This window comes from Anabrus simplex, chromosome 1 (genome assembly GCF_040414725.1).
Source record: "Anabrus simplex isolate iqAnaSimp1 chromosome 1, ASM4041472v1, whole genome shotgun sequence".
Classification (NCBI taxonomy): domain Eukaryota; kingdom Metazoa; phylum Arthropoda; class Insecta; order Orthoptera; family Tettigoniidae; genus Anabrus; species Anabrus simplex.
The window spans coordinates 979,989,298-980,008,987 of NC_090265.1; the positions used below are offsets into that span (position 1 = coordinate 979,989,298).

The 19,690-nt window shown below is 37.6% G+C and overlaps 1 protein-coding gene across 1 annotated transcript in view; it reads right to left on the reverse strand.

The window, feature by feature from the left end:
* The window catches only part of sip1 (septin interacting protein 1), a 122,201-nt gene that overhangs the window by 40,975 nt on the left and 61,536 nt on the right, over positions 1-19,690 (reverse strand). Inside the window, exons 5-7 of the mRNA XM_067148890.2 lie at positions 16,863-17,067; positions 16,149-16,338; positions 14,444-14,665 (exon numbers count right to left, since the gene is read on the reverse strand). Coding sequence (XP_067004991.2) covers positions 14,444-14,665; positions 16,149-16,338; positions 16,863-17,067 — 617 coding nt within the window. The remainder of the gene's footprint in view (positions 1-14,443; positions 14,666-16,148; positions 16,339-16,862; positions 17,068-19,690) is intronic.

The following is a 19,690-nucleotide window of genomic DNA, read 5'->3' on the forward strand; positions in this document are numbered from 1 at the left end:
TTGAACTTCATTCCGCGGCCGTGTATAGTAAATCTGCGCCAGTAATGTGAGCTCCGAACGTGACCCGATATTCTTGTAAAAAGAGTAGACCGAGGAAACTTAGAAATTTTGCAAAACTGTGAGTTGCATAGCGAAATTATATATCTGAACAGAGCAACCAGTAATTGGTAAATGATCTGTACAGTTTATAGTCAGGCTTCGTTAAATATCAAGTGCATCGGATGGATGTCAGGAACAATGAAATGTTTCCTAAATAAAGAGGTAGTGGATATAATTTCCTTCAGAAATTAAATTCATGAACGAAGTTATGACGAAATAGGGTGTGGGTCATATTTATCGGATAAGTTGAGATAACCTCGATCTCAATAAGTAATGTATGGCAAGTATTACTGTCAATGTTGGTGATGCGTGGCCGGCTGGTTAATAGGTGAATCAGGTGGCACGGGTCAAGGATAGTGAGAGTAATATTTGACCAGGACTGGATCATGCAGTCTATTTTTCGAGCCCAAAATAAGACTTGTTTAGGAAAGTTTGGCAATAACATTGAGGGCTAATTGTATTCTTATTTTCAAAATTGTGTTTAGGGGTAGTTTCTGTATTAGGTAACAAAATGAGAGATGTTCTAAATTAAGCAGCTTTTAAATGGCTGATTTAAAAACCATGAATTTCATATATTGATCGAATAATGTAGGTGATAGAAGCTGCATAGGTAAATGAATTTAGTTATAAGCGTTTGCTGAAAATGTCTTTAGTGCTAACTTAGCGGTTCTCTGATAGGACCATATGAACAGAATTGAAAATATGTCTCTGAGTGTAGAAGAGTTGATAGTGCAGATAGAGCAGAGGATGGCAGAACATTTGGCAAGAATGTGGAGCAATTTAAAGGGTTCCGAGAACAAGTAGCTAACACCGAAGATAGAATGGCTGAACATATACACACTAGTGAACAACGCGTTTCAGAAAAATTGACAGAACAGTTATATAGTAGAGAAGACCGTATGTCAAATCAATTGACCAAGCTTAGGGAACATACCAGCGCACAATTAGAACAGTTAGCGTTAGAAAACAGGCTACACAGAAAACACTGGCAGAGTTGGACCACAAAATTGAAAATGTTTGTATCTGTTGTATCGCTAACACAGAAAAATTAAGAAAGCAATTTGAGAAATCGCGGAAGGTAACTGAAGACCAAATAATAGAAATTAAAGGAAATATGGGTCTGCTAGAGAAGAAGACGGAAGAAAGGGAGGCGAAAATAGCCAAGTCAGGAGTTCAGGTAAGCTATGTGCCAGGGTTTACGCACCGTTTAGGTGGGTAAGTTTTTCCACTATAGTAGATCTGGTTTGTTCTCAGCATCAGCTTGATTGGAATCAGATTGCTATAGGGCACAGTATGTACACGCATCATGAGAAAACGGATGAAGAGAATTTAATGAAAATCGGTATACAAAGTTGGGTAATAAGTCGCTGCAATCTAGGCCATAAATAATTTTATTCACGCTGACTGAAATGGTAGTTTAGGAGAAGGCCTAAAATTTAATTCTCAAAGATTTACATTATGAGTGGTCATATCTTAATGAAAATCGGTATACAAAGTCGGGGAATAAGTCGCTATAATCTAGGCCATAAATAATCTTACTCGCGCTGAGTGAAATGGTAGTTTAGGGGAAGGCCTAAAATTTAATTCACAAATATTTGTTATTAATGGTCGTATCTTAACGAAAATCGGTATGGGAAGTCGAACAATAAGTCGCTACAATCTAGGCCATAAATAATTGTATGCAGGCTGAGAAACATGATACCGGTAGTTTAGGGTAAGACCTACAATAGAAGTCTCAAATATTTATGTTGTTAGTGGTCCTATCTTAATGAAAATCGGTAAACAAAGTCGGGGAATAAGTCGCTATAATCTAGGCCATAAATAATTTTATTCACGCTGAATGAAATGGTAGTTTAGGGGTAGGCCTAAAATTAAATTCCCAAATAATTATGTTATTAGTGGCCGTATCGATAAATACTGCATAACTAAACAGTTATACAACAAAACTATTGTAACTCATTGATGAATACTAATAAATAAATAAAATCATGAATAAAAATATATAAATAAAATTACTCAAAAACTTAATGAAATTAATAAGCATAATTAACCGAAATGTCCGTAGTATGGGCGCCAGAGTTCACCAGAATGGATCCCTCGAATTTAGATAAGAGCATGGTAAACTTTATATCCCAGGGCGTGTACATAATGCTGCGTACTGGTACATCTGCTGCAGGCCTTACCTAACCTCCTGAAAACGACTAATTAGGTAGGAACTGCACCTAGGTTTATCAATAACACTGATTCTAAAATAGCTAACTATATTCTGAACAAATTCCGTGCATGAGCACCTCATCAACATACAACATTAGACATATAATACACACATAAAATATTGCTGGAAGACTCCATATTTACAACAACAACAACAACAATAATGAAAATCGTGGGAAAACGAAAGTGAGAACTAAGCTACCATTTGCAGATAGTCCGATGAACAATGTACATGTATGAAGATAAATGCCCTTCACTGTCTCTATATCAATTCGACTTACCGATTCTCATAATCGGCAGTTATCACTTCACACAGATACTGTACCTTGTACTACTGTGTTCACATATTTTAACACTTGTAAAGATATATACACACGTCTGTCGATCCTCAACATATAAATTTATGGAAAGTCTGAGATAGCTTTCACCAACATATAATGCTAGGCCGCCACAAGTGCTGCAATACTTAATGCGCAAGCACTCTCCACAAACATAACACGACTACGCTCCACGAACGTTTGAAGTCCAGTCCATTGCTGCCGTGTCACTCCCGTACCGTGTATCAGCACCACTTCCTTCCCGTACAGTGCGTCAGTTGTAGTTGTAGTTATCTTCCTTCTCTCGTTCCTTTACAATCACCTCTACAATCACCCTTACAATGTTTCTTACAATCTCCCATACAATCATCTGGTTGCCGCCGTATGACCAACCTTTATAGACATCAACATCCCCCTCCTCTCAGATGAGACGTCTGGATTGGTGCTTGCCAGCCAATCATGAGTGATCTCAAATCAAGACCAAGCCCTGAACTTCTCCTTTCTCCCAAGAGAATAACAAACTCTGGGGAGTTTTCATGAATCACCAAACTTTCCCTGGTACAACAACAAGCTCATCTCATCAGGCTGGGATATATACATGACAAATGGAATTTCCTGACACAAGTACATCACAACAGACACTGGGGTAGCCAGATGACTCATTCAAATTACCAGAGTTATTACAGCAATGTTTTCCCACTGGTGCAAAACAAATTACTCATACCTACATATGTGGATATCTTCCAGCTTACCAATATAAATGGCAAAATATACAAATGAAATAATAATAATAATAATAATAATAATAATAATAATACAAATCGAATACTGACAATAATATCTCTAACTTCTACATATAATTCGGGGGTGTGATATATGTACTATCACATAACGCCCCCTTGGTGAATCGATGATATCATATATTATGATTCACCATAAAACAGAACTTCATAAATTATATAACTGAACTCTTAATTTACTGTAATAATGATATATACATTGCGTCTACTGCATTGTATTCGCACACACGAAATACAATTTGTCCAAACAATAATAATAATAATAATATGGCTATATACACACAACTCCGATTGTTTCATATAGCATTGAACACAATCCCTTCTTACTATTGTACACATAACTCATAATTGATAATATATACATCCAAGGTGCAGATCCTATCTCATATCTGCGAAGGCTATAGATATTAAATGTCCCAAGAACCTTGTTGTCAGTGGTTAGGAGCCTATAAGCACACTTGCCTATTCTACTGTCCACAGTATACGGACCCTAACATAAATGAAAAAACTATACGTAAACTTAACATTGGCATCGATAGACGAGGAATGCGTACCGTAATAAAAACTAACTACGTCTAGAATACACTATCTTACACACAAACCTTCATCCCATCCAGTCACACAAGAATCATACAAGCTTTCATTCGGAACATTCATAACAAAGAAATCCCTATTTCTGAAATGCGCGGGAATCTCACAATGTTTACTCTTCCACAAGACCATAATTAATGCAAGCAAACAGATCACATACTTTTTCACACATTCCACATCGCTATCATTCAACACGTCATTCAAATCATTCTCACAACTCTCAGCCTTAAATAAAACATTACACACTCGCTTGGATAGACTTTCCTTCATCTCACGCACACTTCCATTCTCACACACGCTCACTCTATTACTGAAATTCTTACCATAATACACTTTGAAATTGCTGTCATTACTACTTAATGACCCAACAATTAATCCATCGTCACCACCTTCCATATCAGCTCCTACTTGCACCAGTTTCATGCCAACAACACTGCTACTTTCGACTCTCTTATCAGAAGTTTCATTAATCTCAAAGTCACCATTTTCACACATAATGGACCTAACTTTACTCTTCTCACGTACACTTAAATCAACAAAAACATCCTCATGATGTATACTCTGTAAAAACTCTTCACTCACAAAACAACCTTCATCAACTTCACAAAAAACTTCACTTTCAATTTCAGAAACTTCCACAAGATTATCGATCGCAACACCGCTATTACCATCACCACTAGCACAAAGTAAGATATCCGACACAGCTTTCTTACCTTCATCACGCCCCCTATTCTCAAAATCTCCCTGAACACAAAACACAGGGTCATACAATAATTCCTCTTTCACGTCTAAATCATAACTTACCTGTTTCATCACGTGAATAGGAATTTCGGTATCGGACTGCCTATCTGACCCAACTAAGAAGTCCGATTCCGGTTTAAATTACTTGACGTGGACTGTTCACTATTATCATGTCTCGGCACTTGATCTGAAGGTCTTTGATCCGTACGCCCCCTACTTTCTGATTCCCCTTGATTAGGTCTTCTGCCATAATATTCCTGGTGATTAACTCCCTGATTAGACTGTCTGTTTCCCCTTCCGGAATTACCACCCTGATTCCCGTGCCTAGAATGACTGAAATTCTGATTATTCCTATCTCCCGCTACCTGATTACCTTGTCTCCCATTATCTCCGTAATTCCTACATTCACTTTGCCTAGTCCTCCCCTGCCCTTCCAAAGCATCAAACCTCTCTAACAGCTGCTCTAATTTCTTGATCGTAACAATATTCTGCATACATGCAGCTAATCCGACCTTCTCAGGAAAATGCCTCAACATCTGGCGGACTGTATCTCTCTCCGATGCTAGACCTTCAATATTCTGGCTGATCAGAACATGCGCTAAGAAATATTCCGTCATAGACACACCTTCCTGAGGTCTATATTTGCCAAATAGCACGCGATCTCTTTCCCTTCCCTGAATAGCTTCACTCCAAAATTTAGAACTAAATTTCTCCCTAAATTCCTCCAAACTCGAAATACCCTGTCTGTAAACTTGAAACCAAGATCTCGCTTCTCCAACAAATGCAACATCCAACAGCTCATCAACCATACTCCAATCAATCAAACCATCGTCAAGATTCTTGGAAAACCGTTTCTCCACCGTTTTCAAGAATTCCATCGGATTAAACTGCCGACCATTAAACTTGGGTAATTCAGAGTCCTTCGTACAAGATACGTACCTATTACATATGCTGCTACCTACTTGTATTTGACTGATCTCCTGCCTTAATTTCACATGACATGATTTAATTCCTTCTTCCACTACCATTCTGGCATTTCCTTCTACTGACTTGAGGTCATCTTTTACCGACTTAAGGTCTTTCTCCAATTTCTCATTCTTCTCATCTATTCGCTTCACTAAAACATTCTGACTGGTTTTCATTCTGTCTATTTCTTCGACTTTATCTTCCACTATTTTTATTCTTTTATCACATTCCTTGCTGTTTTCAACAAATTCTTTCCTAACTACATTAAATCGGCATTCAATTTTCTCAGTCAATTCCAAGCGTTGAGCTTCTACCTTATTGTTGACTTCCTGAATTTCCCTGCTTTGATGGTCAAACTTCTGGTTTAATTTGTCTATCCTACCATTCACAGCAATACTTAAACTATCAATTTTACTAGACAATTCAACACTAGCTAAATTTAACTCTGCACTCTGCTTCTCAATCTTACTGGACAGCTCCGTACTAACTGAATTTAATTCACTATTAATACTGTATATTTCATTGCTTAAAAAACTCAATTCACTCTTCAACTCTTTACTCTGACCATCAATCTTACTGGACAATTCAACACTCACTGAATTTAACTCTTTACTCTGACCATCAATCTTACTGGACAATTCAACACTCACTGAATTTAACTCCTTACTTTGACTATCAATCTTACTGGACAATTCAACACTCACTGAATTTAATTCAACACTCTGATTATCGATTTTACTGTTAATCGAATTCAATTCACTCTTCAACTCTTTACTCTGACTATCAAGTAGCGATTTAAGCATACTGAGCATTGAAGCCTCCCCCTGATTCCCTACATTCTGAGTTTGAGACGGGGTACTAGATTCCTCACATATCGTTGCCGATGGATCTTTCCTACTATCAGCCATTTCGCTACTCTCACTTAAATTAGATAAACTCAATGTGGTGGAATTCTTTTGACTTCTCCTATCCTGATTCATGGTATCAACAACTTTAACAACCTCTCTACTTCTCAATTTTATAATACTGGACTCGCTACAACATTTCTTCATACTCCAAAATACACATGAAACATATAAAACACTTCACTGACATAGTTTGTAGAATTCCATCCACACCTGACAAGTGCACCTACGCTTATCAGCCTAACAGATGTACCAATCATTCAGCCACACGTTGGGAAGCCAATTGTAACTCATTGATGAATACTAATAAATAAATAAAATCATGAATAAAAATATATAAATAAAATTACTCAAAAACTTAATGAAATTAATAAGCATAATTAACCGAAATGTCCGTAGTATGGGCGCCAGAGTTCACCAGAATGGATCCCTCGAATTTAGATAAGAGCATGGTAAACTTTATATCCCAGGGCGTGTACATAATGCTGCGTACTGGTACATCTGCTGCAGGCCTTACCTAACCTCCTGAAAACGACTAATTAGGTAGGAACTGCACCTAGGTTTATCAATAACACTGATTCTAAAATAGCTAACTATATTCTGAACAAATTCCGTGCATGAGCACCTCATCAACATACAACATTAGACATATAATACACACATAAAATATTGCTGGAAGACTCCATATTTACAACAACAACAACAACAATAATGAAAATCGTGGGAAAACGAAAGTGAGAACTAAGCTACCATTTGCAGATAGTCCGATGAACAATGTACATGTATGAAGATAAATGCCCTTCACTGTCTCTATATCAATTCGACTTACCGATTCTCATAATCGGCAGTTATCACTTCACACAGATACTGTACCTTGTACTACTGTGTTCACATATTTTAACACTTGTAAAGATATATACACACGTCTGTCGATCCTCAACATATAAATTTATGGAAAGTCTGAGATAGCTTTCACCAACATATAATGCTAGGCCGCCACAAGTGCTGCAATACTTAATGCGCAAGCACTCTCCACAAACATAACACGACTACGCTCCACGAACGTTTGAAGTCCAGTCCATTGCTGCCGTGTCACTCCCGTACCGTGTATCAGCACCACTTCCTTCCCGTACAGTGCGTCAGTTGTAGTTGTAGTTGTAGTTATCTTCCTTCTCTCGTTCCTTTACAATCACCTCTACAATCACCCTTACAATGTTTCTTACAATCTCCCATACAATCATCTGGTTGCCGCCGTATGACCAACCTTTATAGACATCAACATCCCCCTCCTCTCAGATGAGACGTCTGGATTGGTGCTTGCCAGCCAATCATGAGTGATCTCAAATCAAGACCAAGCCCTGAACTTCTCCTTTCTCCCAAGAGAATAACAAACTCTGGGGAGTTTTCATGAATCACCAAACTTTCCCTGGTACAACAACAAGCTCATCTCATCAGGCTGGGATATATACATGACAAATGGAATTTCCTGACACAAGTACATCACAACAGACACTGGGGTAGCCAGATGACTCATTCAAATTACCAGAGTTATTACAGCAATGTTTTCCCACTGGTGCAAAACAAATTACTCATACCTACATATGTGGATATCTTCCAGCTTACCAATATAAATGGCAAAATATACAAATGAAATAATAATAATAATAATAATAATAATAATAATAATAATAATACAAATCGAATACTGACAATAATATCTCTAACTTCTACATATAATTCGGGGGTGTGATATATGTACTATCACACTATTTTACATAACTAAAGTTATGTAGTATTACATTTCCGATCATTTATGTCTTATACAGTGTTACCATACTGGCTATGATCAGAGATATTAATGAATTTGGATTTTTAAGTCCTTATCAGTGCTGAGTCAAGATAAAATGGGTAAACAGAATTTAATGAAAATCGGTATGTTAAGTCTGAGAATAAGGAACTACAGTCTACACTATAAATACTTTTATAAGATGCCCTAATATCACAGAGTCGAAAGAAAACTAAATGTGAAGGCCTACAATATAGAAAGCTCATAAAATTGATCAACAATATCATTCCATTGACCATTGTTTTTTTTGCTAGGGGCTTTACATCGCACCGACACAGATAGGTCTTATGGCGACGATGGGATAGGGAAGGCCTAGGAGTTGGAAGGAAGCGGCCGTGGCCTTAATTAAGGTACAGCCCCAGCATTTGCCTGGTGTGGAAATGGGAAACCACGGAAAACCATCTTCAGGGCTGCCGATAGTGGGATTCGAACCTACTATCTCCCGGATGCAAGCTCACAGCCGCGCGCCTCTACGCGCACGGCCAACTCGCCCGGTGACCATTGTTTGTTGTGATGTGCTTTGTCTTCAGTTGTTACTCATCTCTGATAGATAGGATTACTGCTGTGTACCCCGTATTTTTTTTTAATTTGCCTTGCGTCGCACCGACACAGTTAGGTCTTATGGCGACGATGGGATAGGAAAGGGCTATGAGTGTGAAGGAAGCGGCCTTGGCCTTAATTAAGGTACACCCCCAGCATTTGCCTGGTGTGAAAATGGGTTTCCACGGAATAGCATCTTCAGGGCTGCCGATAGTGGGGTTCGAATCCACTATCTCCCGGATGCAAGCTCACAGCTGCGCACCCCTAACCACACGGTCAACTCGCCCAAAATGTGCATTCTATGTGGGAACAGGTCGATGACTTACACTTAGTAGGAGAGTGTAGAGGCAGAGACGCTAAGGAAAAAGTTCCTAAGTGATAAACAACAAAAAATGTGTAGAATTGGTGATAAACAAAAAATTTTTGCGTGGATCTCCAAAGAATGGAGCGTCAAGGGCAATCTGAATTTTTTCCTAAGTGCCGTGAAGAAACTATGTGAAAGAAAAGTGAAATCAGCAAGTGGTGGTGAAGTAAGAAGTGATTATGTAAACACACAAGTGGAAAGGAATTCAAATGGTAACGAGGACGGTCCTGAGACAGGAGAAAAGTCAGTGCACTTAGCAGGAAATGTGATGTTGTCAGAGTTTGCTAGGAGTGATAACGTAATATCAGACTAGCCAACTCAGGCAATGAAAATGTGGGTCAGTGCCAGGTGTCGCTTGCAGTAGCAGTTCGCCTTAGTTAAGCTTTACCTCTGCATGTTAAGTAACCTACGCAGGATATGTAACATTTCTTAGTCTTCTGGTCAGGACCAGACTCCAATCAGGAGTTAGCAATACTGGTAGGAGCTATTATTATTACTCTTATTAGTTTAAAATCCTTATTGTCTTGTGAGTAGTCTCACGATTCCTGGCAATCACAGTACATCTGGTAATCACCAGATTCCTACACGCGGTGATCATTGCGGGGTGGGCCCACTATTATTGTCATGAGTAGCCTCGCAACAACAGGCTCCACCGGGCAGTAAGCACTGCGTGGGGGGGCCACTATACTTGTCATAGCTTGTCATTACTAATAACTGTAGTTTAGATTTATTCACAGGGATAGTGGCTCTCCGGAAGTGAATTGACGGTGAGCCATTTGTTTCCAATTACTAATCGAATTATTTTTTGTCATTGTGCTTAATCAGGGGAGTTTATACATTTTGTACTTGTTTAGGCTGTTATGGATTTGAACACTGTATTGGGCGAAGGCCTGTAAGGTTTAATCCCACTACTATCCACAAAACTTTTAGTGACACTTCAGCTCCCATAGTACTGAATCGGTAGACCTCGGTTATCTTCGAGATACGGATTGGCAACCTAAGACATAAGAAAGGAATCGATTGTGCATTGCCGTAAGACATCTGGCAGTGTAATCGCAAAACTTTGAATACTATTGTCATTTTTACAAGAAAGCAAATATCAGTGAAAAATGACTAAGGATAATCCAAGTACCTACATCACATGAATACCTTAGAACTCCTACTTGGAAAAGAACATCATGGTCTATACACAGTGAGGGCAGAAAAATAATAGCAGACGCAGAAGACTGCTGTGATGCAGATAAAAGAAAATAAACAGTTGCCCTTCCTCCACAGTAAGTCGACTGAATGATCTGCCGCATATACGAGAAAATCTGGTTCCACAATTAAAGGAATTAAAACATTTCCTGCCTCTCCATGCTCCCCTAGTAAAAAAAAGGTAGGCCACTCTAATAAAGAAAAGTGTCACAACAAGACACGATACATACACATGTGCGTATGTGATACAAATGTGGACTTTAGACAATAATAAAGGTTTAGAAAATTCATATTGATCACACTATTGATGCATTTCAGATTTCAATTCCATTCAGTCGGCACTTCTACTGGAAGAGTTGAATACCCTCCTTGCCTCTCACCCCCGTAAAACGAAGTGTCACTAAAAGTTTCGCGGATAGTACATTGAACTACTTTTATTTCTTATTGTAGTGTTTTTAGTGATTTTATTAATTGTAAAGTGTCTTAACTCTAGAACTAGCAACTGTCGAATATTCAACACTTTAGTCCCTGCTGTAGTGGAACTGTCGAATATTAAACATGTTCGTATTTCTTTTTGTAATTTCCTAATTTTTTTTTCTAGTTGCTTTACGTCACACCGACACAGACAGGTTTTATGGCGATGACGGGATAGGAAAGGGCTAGGAGTGGGAAGGAAGTGGCCGTGGCCTTAATTAAGGTACAGCCAAAGCATCTGCCTAGTGTGAAAATGGGAAATGATGGAAAACCATCTGTAGGGCTGCCAACAGTGGGGTTCGAACCCACTATCTCCCGGATGCAAGCTCACAGCTGCGCACTCCAAACTGCATGGCCAACTCGCCTGGTTTTCCTCATTTCTTCAACAGATGTCATGACAGTCTGTTTCTTGTTGATCTCGATGTGCACAGCAGCCATTAGTTCAGTTTCATTCATATTTACAAATTCTTTGGGCGCATTTTCACCGAAATAAATGAGTGCAGTTTTCCAACCATCTATTTGAGCGCCATTTCTGGAGTGTTTCTAAACAAACCTTCATGGGCTATGCTTTGCTAATTTAATTAATTATATTTCATAGGTTTTGTTCGGTACGAGTTATTTACTTCTGTGTATATATTGTTATTTGATTATGTACATTTTTAGCACAATGTGTGTCTAAATATGACATCTTCACTTCATTACAGAAAATTAGTAAAGAAGTAGCGCAAAATTTGTTGGAAAATGAAAATGACGAATCTGACTTTGAGGTTATTGAGAATGAACTAACAGATTCAGAGTCAGATTTTAATGGTTATCAGCTATTTCTTCACATCAAATATTGCAAAGTTAAAGTGATGACGAATCTCACAAAAAGCAACCTATCATAACATGGTTTAAGGGCAAGCCTCCAAATGATTGCATGCCAATACATTTTTCCTAATATTTTGAAGAATATACCTCTCAGAGTGATGAAACCTTTGCTAGTACATTACACATACATTACTGACAATTTGTATATCTCAGTTTGTTTGTATTATGTTCCAGCTTTGTGTACATATGATCAAAAATTTTATTATTATTATTACTACTATTATTTTGAATTTACTAATTACACGTTTTGAACAGACTGTACATCTTTCTAGTCAAAATTTTTTTATGCAATTTCATGTCACCGCAACAATCCTCAGTGTATTACCTTTAGGGTAGATATATATACAACTTGGTACATTTATTTTATATCTTGCAGATATTTTGTATTTTATTTAGCCAAGTAAAGACTGCCAAATATGGCTGCCACCACAGGATTTAACATTGCCAGTTCTAGAGTTAAAGCAGCAACTGTGACACATTTATAGAAATTTAAAAAATTGGTAAACATATGATGTATTTTTTTCCAAATCTTGTCATTAGAAATTCAGGTGTGCGGGCCTTATTCGGTGGGGGGATGGTATTCGAGATTATATGGTAATCTTGGATTTCAGTGCAAGAAATTTAACGGGCAAAGAATTTTGATGGAGGGGAGTGACAACAGGATGTGGCGGTGTAGATTTTTGCAGGAAGTCACCCAAGAATTTTGATAATAGTGTGTGACTAGATGAAAGATAGGTTAATGCCTCCTAATCCTGGGGGACGGGCTGGACTGATGACTCTGTACAGGGGACAATGGCAGTGTGTATTGTAAAGGGCAGAGGGGTGGGGGGAGGAAGAATAATAGTGCTACTTCACAAGGTTTTGTGTTATTACATGTTTAGGTCCAACAAGACTGGAGACTATCACGAGGAGATAAACACCAAATCTTTTGTTTTTGTACAGATTTGAATGTTCGATGCCAATTTTGACTCAATATGCCGAAGAAGGTGACGACATGTTGAGTCAGATCGTAATGAGAGACGAAACATGGGTTTTGCATATCATGCCCAAATCGAAGCAACAGAGCATGGAATGGAGACACACACATTCGCCTGTGAAGGCGAAGGCCAAACAGACTTTGTCCCAGCGCAAGATCAAAATCAAAAACTCTTGGTTATCAGATCAGGCGGCAAGTGTCTATGAAGAGGGGATTCAAACCTTAGTTATAAGGTATGATAAGTGTTTAAACAAACTTGGCAACTATGTTGAAAAATAAAGTATGTAAAATCTGCAAATAAATGCGGTGTTTGAAAATAGTCTTTCATTGTGTAGTTATTTTCAAACGGCCCTTACTAGCCAAAGATGTCCCAGATTAAGGGATGAAACATGTCCTACTTGACACAAATATATTTTGATTAGTGAACACACTGCTTAATAAAGAAAAAAGGTGGACTGCCCTCAAAAAATATACAATACAATATTCATCGTCAATACAGGCTTTCAACCATGAAATTTATTTCATGCTCTCAATGAGGGTCGTGAAAGTGTGATACACTTGGCTTGGCTGGGTCATCTTGGTGTCAGTAAAGAGGAAGTGCAAGCTCTTGCTGCGCTATTAGACACAGATCAACATTAGACAATTCGTGTGTTAAGTCATGAGATGGGATCATCACATATGACTGTGCTGCATATTCTAAAGAAGCACTTGATAATGCAGAAAATTGCAAATCAGTGGATTTCCCATGAGTTAACGGAAGCACAGCAATGGTTATGGTACGATGACTCTCAAACTCACTTGGAGCACTTACGCCATAGTACAGCGCTTGAAGGGAAATGGGTCACATTGTATGAACCTGAACTTAGTGCCACTTCAATGAGCAACGTCATTACAGATCACCACACAAAACAAAAGTTTGTTAGACCCCTACGAATGTCAAAGTTATGGTGATTCTTGTCTACGACTGCGATGATGTCATCCTAACACATACCGTACCGCAAGGACTGATTGTAAACACACTGTATTTCTGTAATTTTGTGGAGCATCATCTGAGACCAGCATTGCAAAAAGGCAGCAACACTTCCTGCGAAATCCTCGCATAGTGTTGCAGGATAACGCGCAGGAAGATCGATTTGTGCGGTCATTGGGGTTGGGAAGTGCTTTTACATCCATCTTATTCACTGGATTTAAGCTCTTGTGATTATGACTTGATCCCAAAGATGAAAGTACCAGTTCGTGGCATTCGCTTCCAGACTGTTCCCAAGATTCTACAGTTAGTAAATTGCTCCATCAGAAACATCAACAGAACAGGCACAGCTATAGGAATACTACAACTTCCACATCACTGGCAATGAGTTGTGATAATGCTGGTGACAACATTGAAGGACTTTAAATGTTTCACACAGTTATAACTTTTGTCTTTAGTAAATAAATAGTTACCACTATTAAAATTCAAACCCATATATGTACAGAATATTCTAACACTCCATTGGCTTCAAATCAGGTATACAGAATGAAATACAAAAAACTTGCTAAATGTTACCTGGATCTCTTTGAAATACTGAGCAGCCTTCTCAAGAGTAAGTGGATCAGTTTTGTTGTTACTTCCATCAACCATTTCTTGAATGATATTGAGTACTGATTCTAGTGTTTTGATTTGCTCCTCTTCTTGCTCTACAATTTTGCTAAGGTTTGCTTCTTCTTGTTCCAATGCTACCATCCGATCATTTGTGTATCGCAATTTACGGTCGTTCTCAATGATATCCTGCCACAAAATAACATAATTAAACAACAAAAATAACATTCCATTTTACTTTTATAATAAAAATACACATAATAAAAACAATGAATGGTGAAGTTTTCACCAAGTTTTCCCTACTAACACATGCATATTAATCCCAAATACTCTGTTCAACCAAACATACTTAAGATTAAAATTAAATAAAAACTAATAGAGAGAAGGAGATATTCAATGGGTTAGAGTATAAAAATATGCCAAACTGGATGAGGACGTTTACATGAGGGGAAACAAGGAACAAAAGCAGCAGTGTCTCATGAAATCTTCAATAAAAATTTAAGAAATTTAGAAGGAGAAAGGGAGCATTATAAATTAATTTAAAGCAAGTGAAGATTGGATTACTTCATTTATGGGCAGAAGGAAGCAAAATTTCAAATGCAATGTGTCTGTCCTGTGTTCCTAGTCTTTTACCACTTGTACTCATATTTATCTTTTTGTCTCTTCCTTTTTCATTTGTTTGTCTGGCTCTCTCCTTATCCTACACTTCCCATATAAAGAATGAAGATCTGCCAAATCAGCCCCTCCACGAGTATTGAAGCCTGCCCTCCTAATGAAGTTGTGAAGGAGAACTGGGTTTGATGAGGAGAGAACCAATAATAATAATGCTATTTGCTTTACGTCCCACTAACTACTTTTACGGTCTTCGGAGACGCCGAGGTGCCGGAATTTTGTCCCACAGGAGTTCTTTTACGTGCCAGTAAATCTACCGACACGAGGCTGACATATTTGAGACCTTCAAATATCACCGGACTGAGCCAGGATCGAACCTACCAAGTTGGGGTCAGAAGGCCAGCGCCTCAACCGTCTGAGCCACTCAGCCCGGCGAGGAGAGAACCAATCTATATAACAACAGTGAATGAATTGTCTTCCTCCTTTTGTTTTTTTTTCTTTCTATTTTTTCCCCTCTCCCCACACTTACCTGTCATTCTTGTTTTTCATGTTGTAACTTCCTTTCAATGTCCATATCTTTCTTTATATGACTCATAATAATCTGACTAATATAATAAGAATGTAGTGTCTGTCATTACAGTTTTTCTTTTTTCAATTTTGAGAGGGCTGATAGAACATGTGATGTGGAGACAATATCCATAATTTTTGTAAATTTTGTTTGTCTGTTACTCTGTTTGAATTAAATAAATGCAAAAAATGCTAATCTACAGTATTTTTATCTTAGGAAACATGCACATATTAAAGCAGACATGCAGAATTTCCCTGCACTTGGTTTAACTCAATTTGTTAATTAGAACCTCCAGAATACATCCTCACAGCCAGAGGGAAGCCAACAGAATTCAGTGACATCCTTCAGGGGCCACCCATACCACGTCCAAGTTCACTGCACGTCTCATCATTCGTACCTCACCATGTTACCAGAAAGTTCACCTCCTTATGTTCAAGCTAATAGGACCAGTTCTTTATTATAAGAATTAAAGAATAATAATATAACTCTCACCTGTTCACACATATCCATGAGCAAATTAAGGTTGTGTTGCAGTTCTGGAAGAGCAAAATTGGCAAACTTCTTATCTTTACGAACTTCCCATTCCTCTGATGGCCTCTGCTGACCAGCAATTGCATGATATCCACTGAGAACTCTCTGCTGTGGTCCTGTCATGTCTATTACTTTCACCTTGCTCAACTGGCTGCAATTAATACAGAATCTCAGTCAATTATCATGGTGAGAAATGGGAAAAGACTTTCTGTGGTGAGGATGTACCAATTTTGTACCATACTAATATCAAGAAGAACTACAATACTTTATGTAATTGTTATCCATATATTAAAATGTTATAGGCCCAACACAGTACCTCAATAAAGCGTATTCTCTACGTTGATACATATACAGGACATTTCTACTGAGATTGAGCACTTAGTCAACTGAATCTGTACAGATTTTTAACCATAAAATATATAAAACAAATTTATAATTTAAAAAAAAATTGTGATCATAGTTTTGAATTTTGGAACTTGGCAGAAAAATGGTACTATCATGTGGCTATGTGACTGATAAATATACCTGGAATAGGTAATTAAAGAAGAAAAATATTCTCTGTGACTTCTCAGTGCCTACGCACCCAAATTTTACAACCACTGTAATACACAGAAAAAGTAATTAAGCGTTATATGTCTTCCAAAGAAAATGGAACCATTTCTATCAGATGCTTACCTGTAATCCTTTCTGACTGGCTTGGATTTTCCTTGCTCCAGCACTTCATCAACACTCTTGTACACATACCGAACTTTCTTCTTTCTGGTACCAGCATCACCCCGTCTCCACTGAGATAATTTCTCTGCAAACTCGCGATCTTCCTCTTCTTCTGAATCAGGCTTTGCATCAATTATTTTCTGTGTTTTTTCTGGTCCATAAGCACCTATTAGAATGTTAAGAGGAAGAATGACACTCAGTCTCCTTAATCAAAACAAATGTTCCGTGAAGAAAAAATAAATGAATAGCAAATAACCAGTAATGTGATATAAAAAACAAATATTATTATTGGTTTTATGTCCTATTAACTACGTTTACAGTTTTTGGAGACATCAAGGTGCCTGAATTTTGTCCCGCATGAGTTCTTTAATGTACCAGTAAATCTACTAATACAAGGGTGATGTATTTGAGCACCTTCAAATACCACTGGTCTGAGCTAGGATCAAATCCACCAACTTGAGCTCAGAAGGCCAGTGCTCTACCACCCGAGCTACCCAGTCTGGCAATATAATGAAAGTAATGGAAAGGAATGAACAAGTGCAAATCAAGTCATACAAAGAAAGGCAGGGAGAAAATAGAAAGAAAACACTAAAGGGCAAGGACAGTCTCTATATAATGGAAGTGATTTTAAAGGCATTCTTGGGTGGTTCTTTCATAAACACTGAAGTGCTTTGTAAGCATTAATTTAGTCTCTTACCACCTGTATTAATCTTTATATTTTGTCTTTTCCTTTTTTTCTGTCTTTATTCAGCTTTTTTCACATACTACACTCTCTGCACCTAGACTGAAGATCTATCAAGATTGCCCCTCAATAAGTGTTGATGCCATCCTCCTGATGAAGCTCTTTTGTTCTCTCTTCCCAAACTGACCTTGTTTATCCTCTTATGCACTTCTTTTTATGTTCTTGACTTTCTATATATGACTTGATAATATCGATTGAGTTGCATGATTCTTCTATGGTTCTTTCATAAAAACTGAATTACTTTGCATGTGCTAATACATTCTAGGGGACCAAGTGAGTTTGCAGTATGGAGTGTGTAGTGCATTTAGGAGATGGTGGGTTCAAACTCCACCATAAGCAGCCCTAAACATTGTTTCACATTTTCATACCAGTCAAATATACAGCAGACTGCATCTTTATTCAGGCCACAGCCACTACTTTCCCAGACCAAGCCTTTTCCTATTCCAGTATAGCCAAAATCTACCTGTGTTAATGTGAATCAACCACCTAGCAAAAGATAATGTTTGGAGGAATTTTGAATGTACTGGTTGCTTGTCCAAACAAAATTTGTATTTGTAGAACTTAATACACCTACTTCAGCTTATTTCATTAAAAGCAGATGAAATTCATAATTATCTTCACTCAAGCACTTATTATTCAATAAAACATCCCATTGTACTGTTGACAGATTTACTGACTGATGACCACAGTGTTCTGAATTCTATTCTTAGCCCTGCCTGGGAATCTTTCATTGGTATAAAGGTTCAGAATGAAACAGATTCAGCATTTCAATGACAACTGAGGTGCTAACTGATACAAAAGACAGTAACAACAATCACCATCACTAAAACCTAGTACTGCTCTGTAGAAAGCAGAACATGGAGCCATTGTATTGTACCATAAATTTATCTTCTGTACAAAGTTTCTCGATCCAACTAGATATTTACAACAACAGCAAAATAAGGTTTTGATTAAATATCAATGAAGAATATTTCCAGTTCTTCCTTAAAACAAACAAACAAATACTAGAGTTTTGTCTGTATATTGCTCAAAATTAAAAAAGTAATGCTATTTCTGTATCGGTCGTGTCCACAGAAGAAGGAAATGCAGTTTTTATTTTTCCGTCATCTCTGTGTGTCTGTCTGTCTGTCTGTCTGTCTGTCTATCTATCTATCTGCCTGCCTGCCTGTACTCGCATCACAAGAAAATGGATGAACAGGATTTGTAGAGATGGGCAATGACTCGCTACATTTTTTAAGCTATACATAGTTTTATTCATGTTGAGTGAAATGGTAGTTCAGGGGAAGGCCTAAAATTTAATTCTCAAAAATATCTGTTATTATTTGTAGTCCTATTGATAAACACTACATTAAAAAAGTTATACAGAATACAATTTCCCGCGCATTTATGTTTTATATAGTTTTACCACACTAGCTATGATAAGAGATATTTATGAATTTATAATTTTGTTGTTAAGTTTATGTCAACACAGAGTTACAAGAAAATGGGGGAACAGAATTGAATGAAAATTGGTGTGTAAAGCCAGGGAATAAGTCACTATAGTCTAGCCTATAAATTATTTTATTCACGTAGGGAAATATGGTAGTTTAGGTGAAGGCCTAAAATGTAATTTATTCTCAAATACAGTATCTATGTTATTAGTGGCCCTATCGATAAATACTACATAACAAAAGTTATACAGAATAAATTTTCAGATAATTTATGTCCTGTACATTTTTAATATACAGACTATGATAACAGAATTCATGAATTCAGACTTTTGTTGATTAGTCCGTATCAACACCGAGCATTGCTAGGATGGAAATATTGTTCATTTGTATTAACTGGCAATGGTGGTGGTTTTTGTCGTGAATATCATAAGGTGAAAAACCGCGTGAACATCAGCCCATATCGACAACAAGGAATACTGTGAAGATGATTCATTAAAAGGAGCAAAACAATAGTAAAGGAATGATCCCTTGAAGAATACAACAAGCAGGAGTCATGAAAGGAGGACTCCCTTTACATCAGATGCTCTAATATCACAGAGTCGGAAAAAAACTAAATG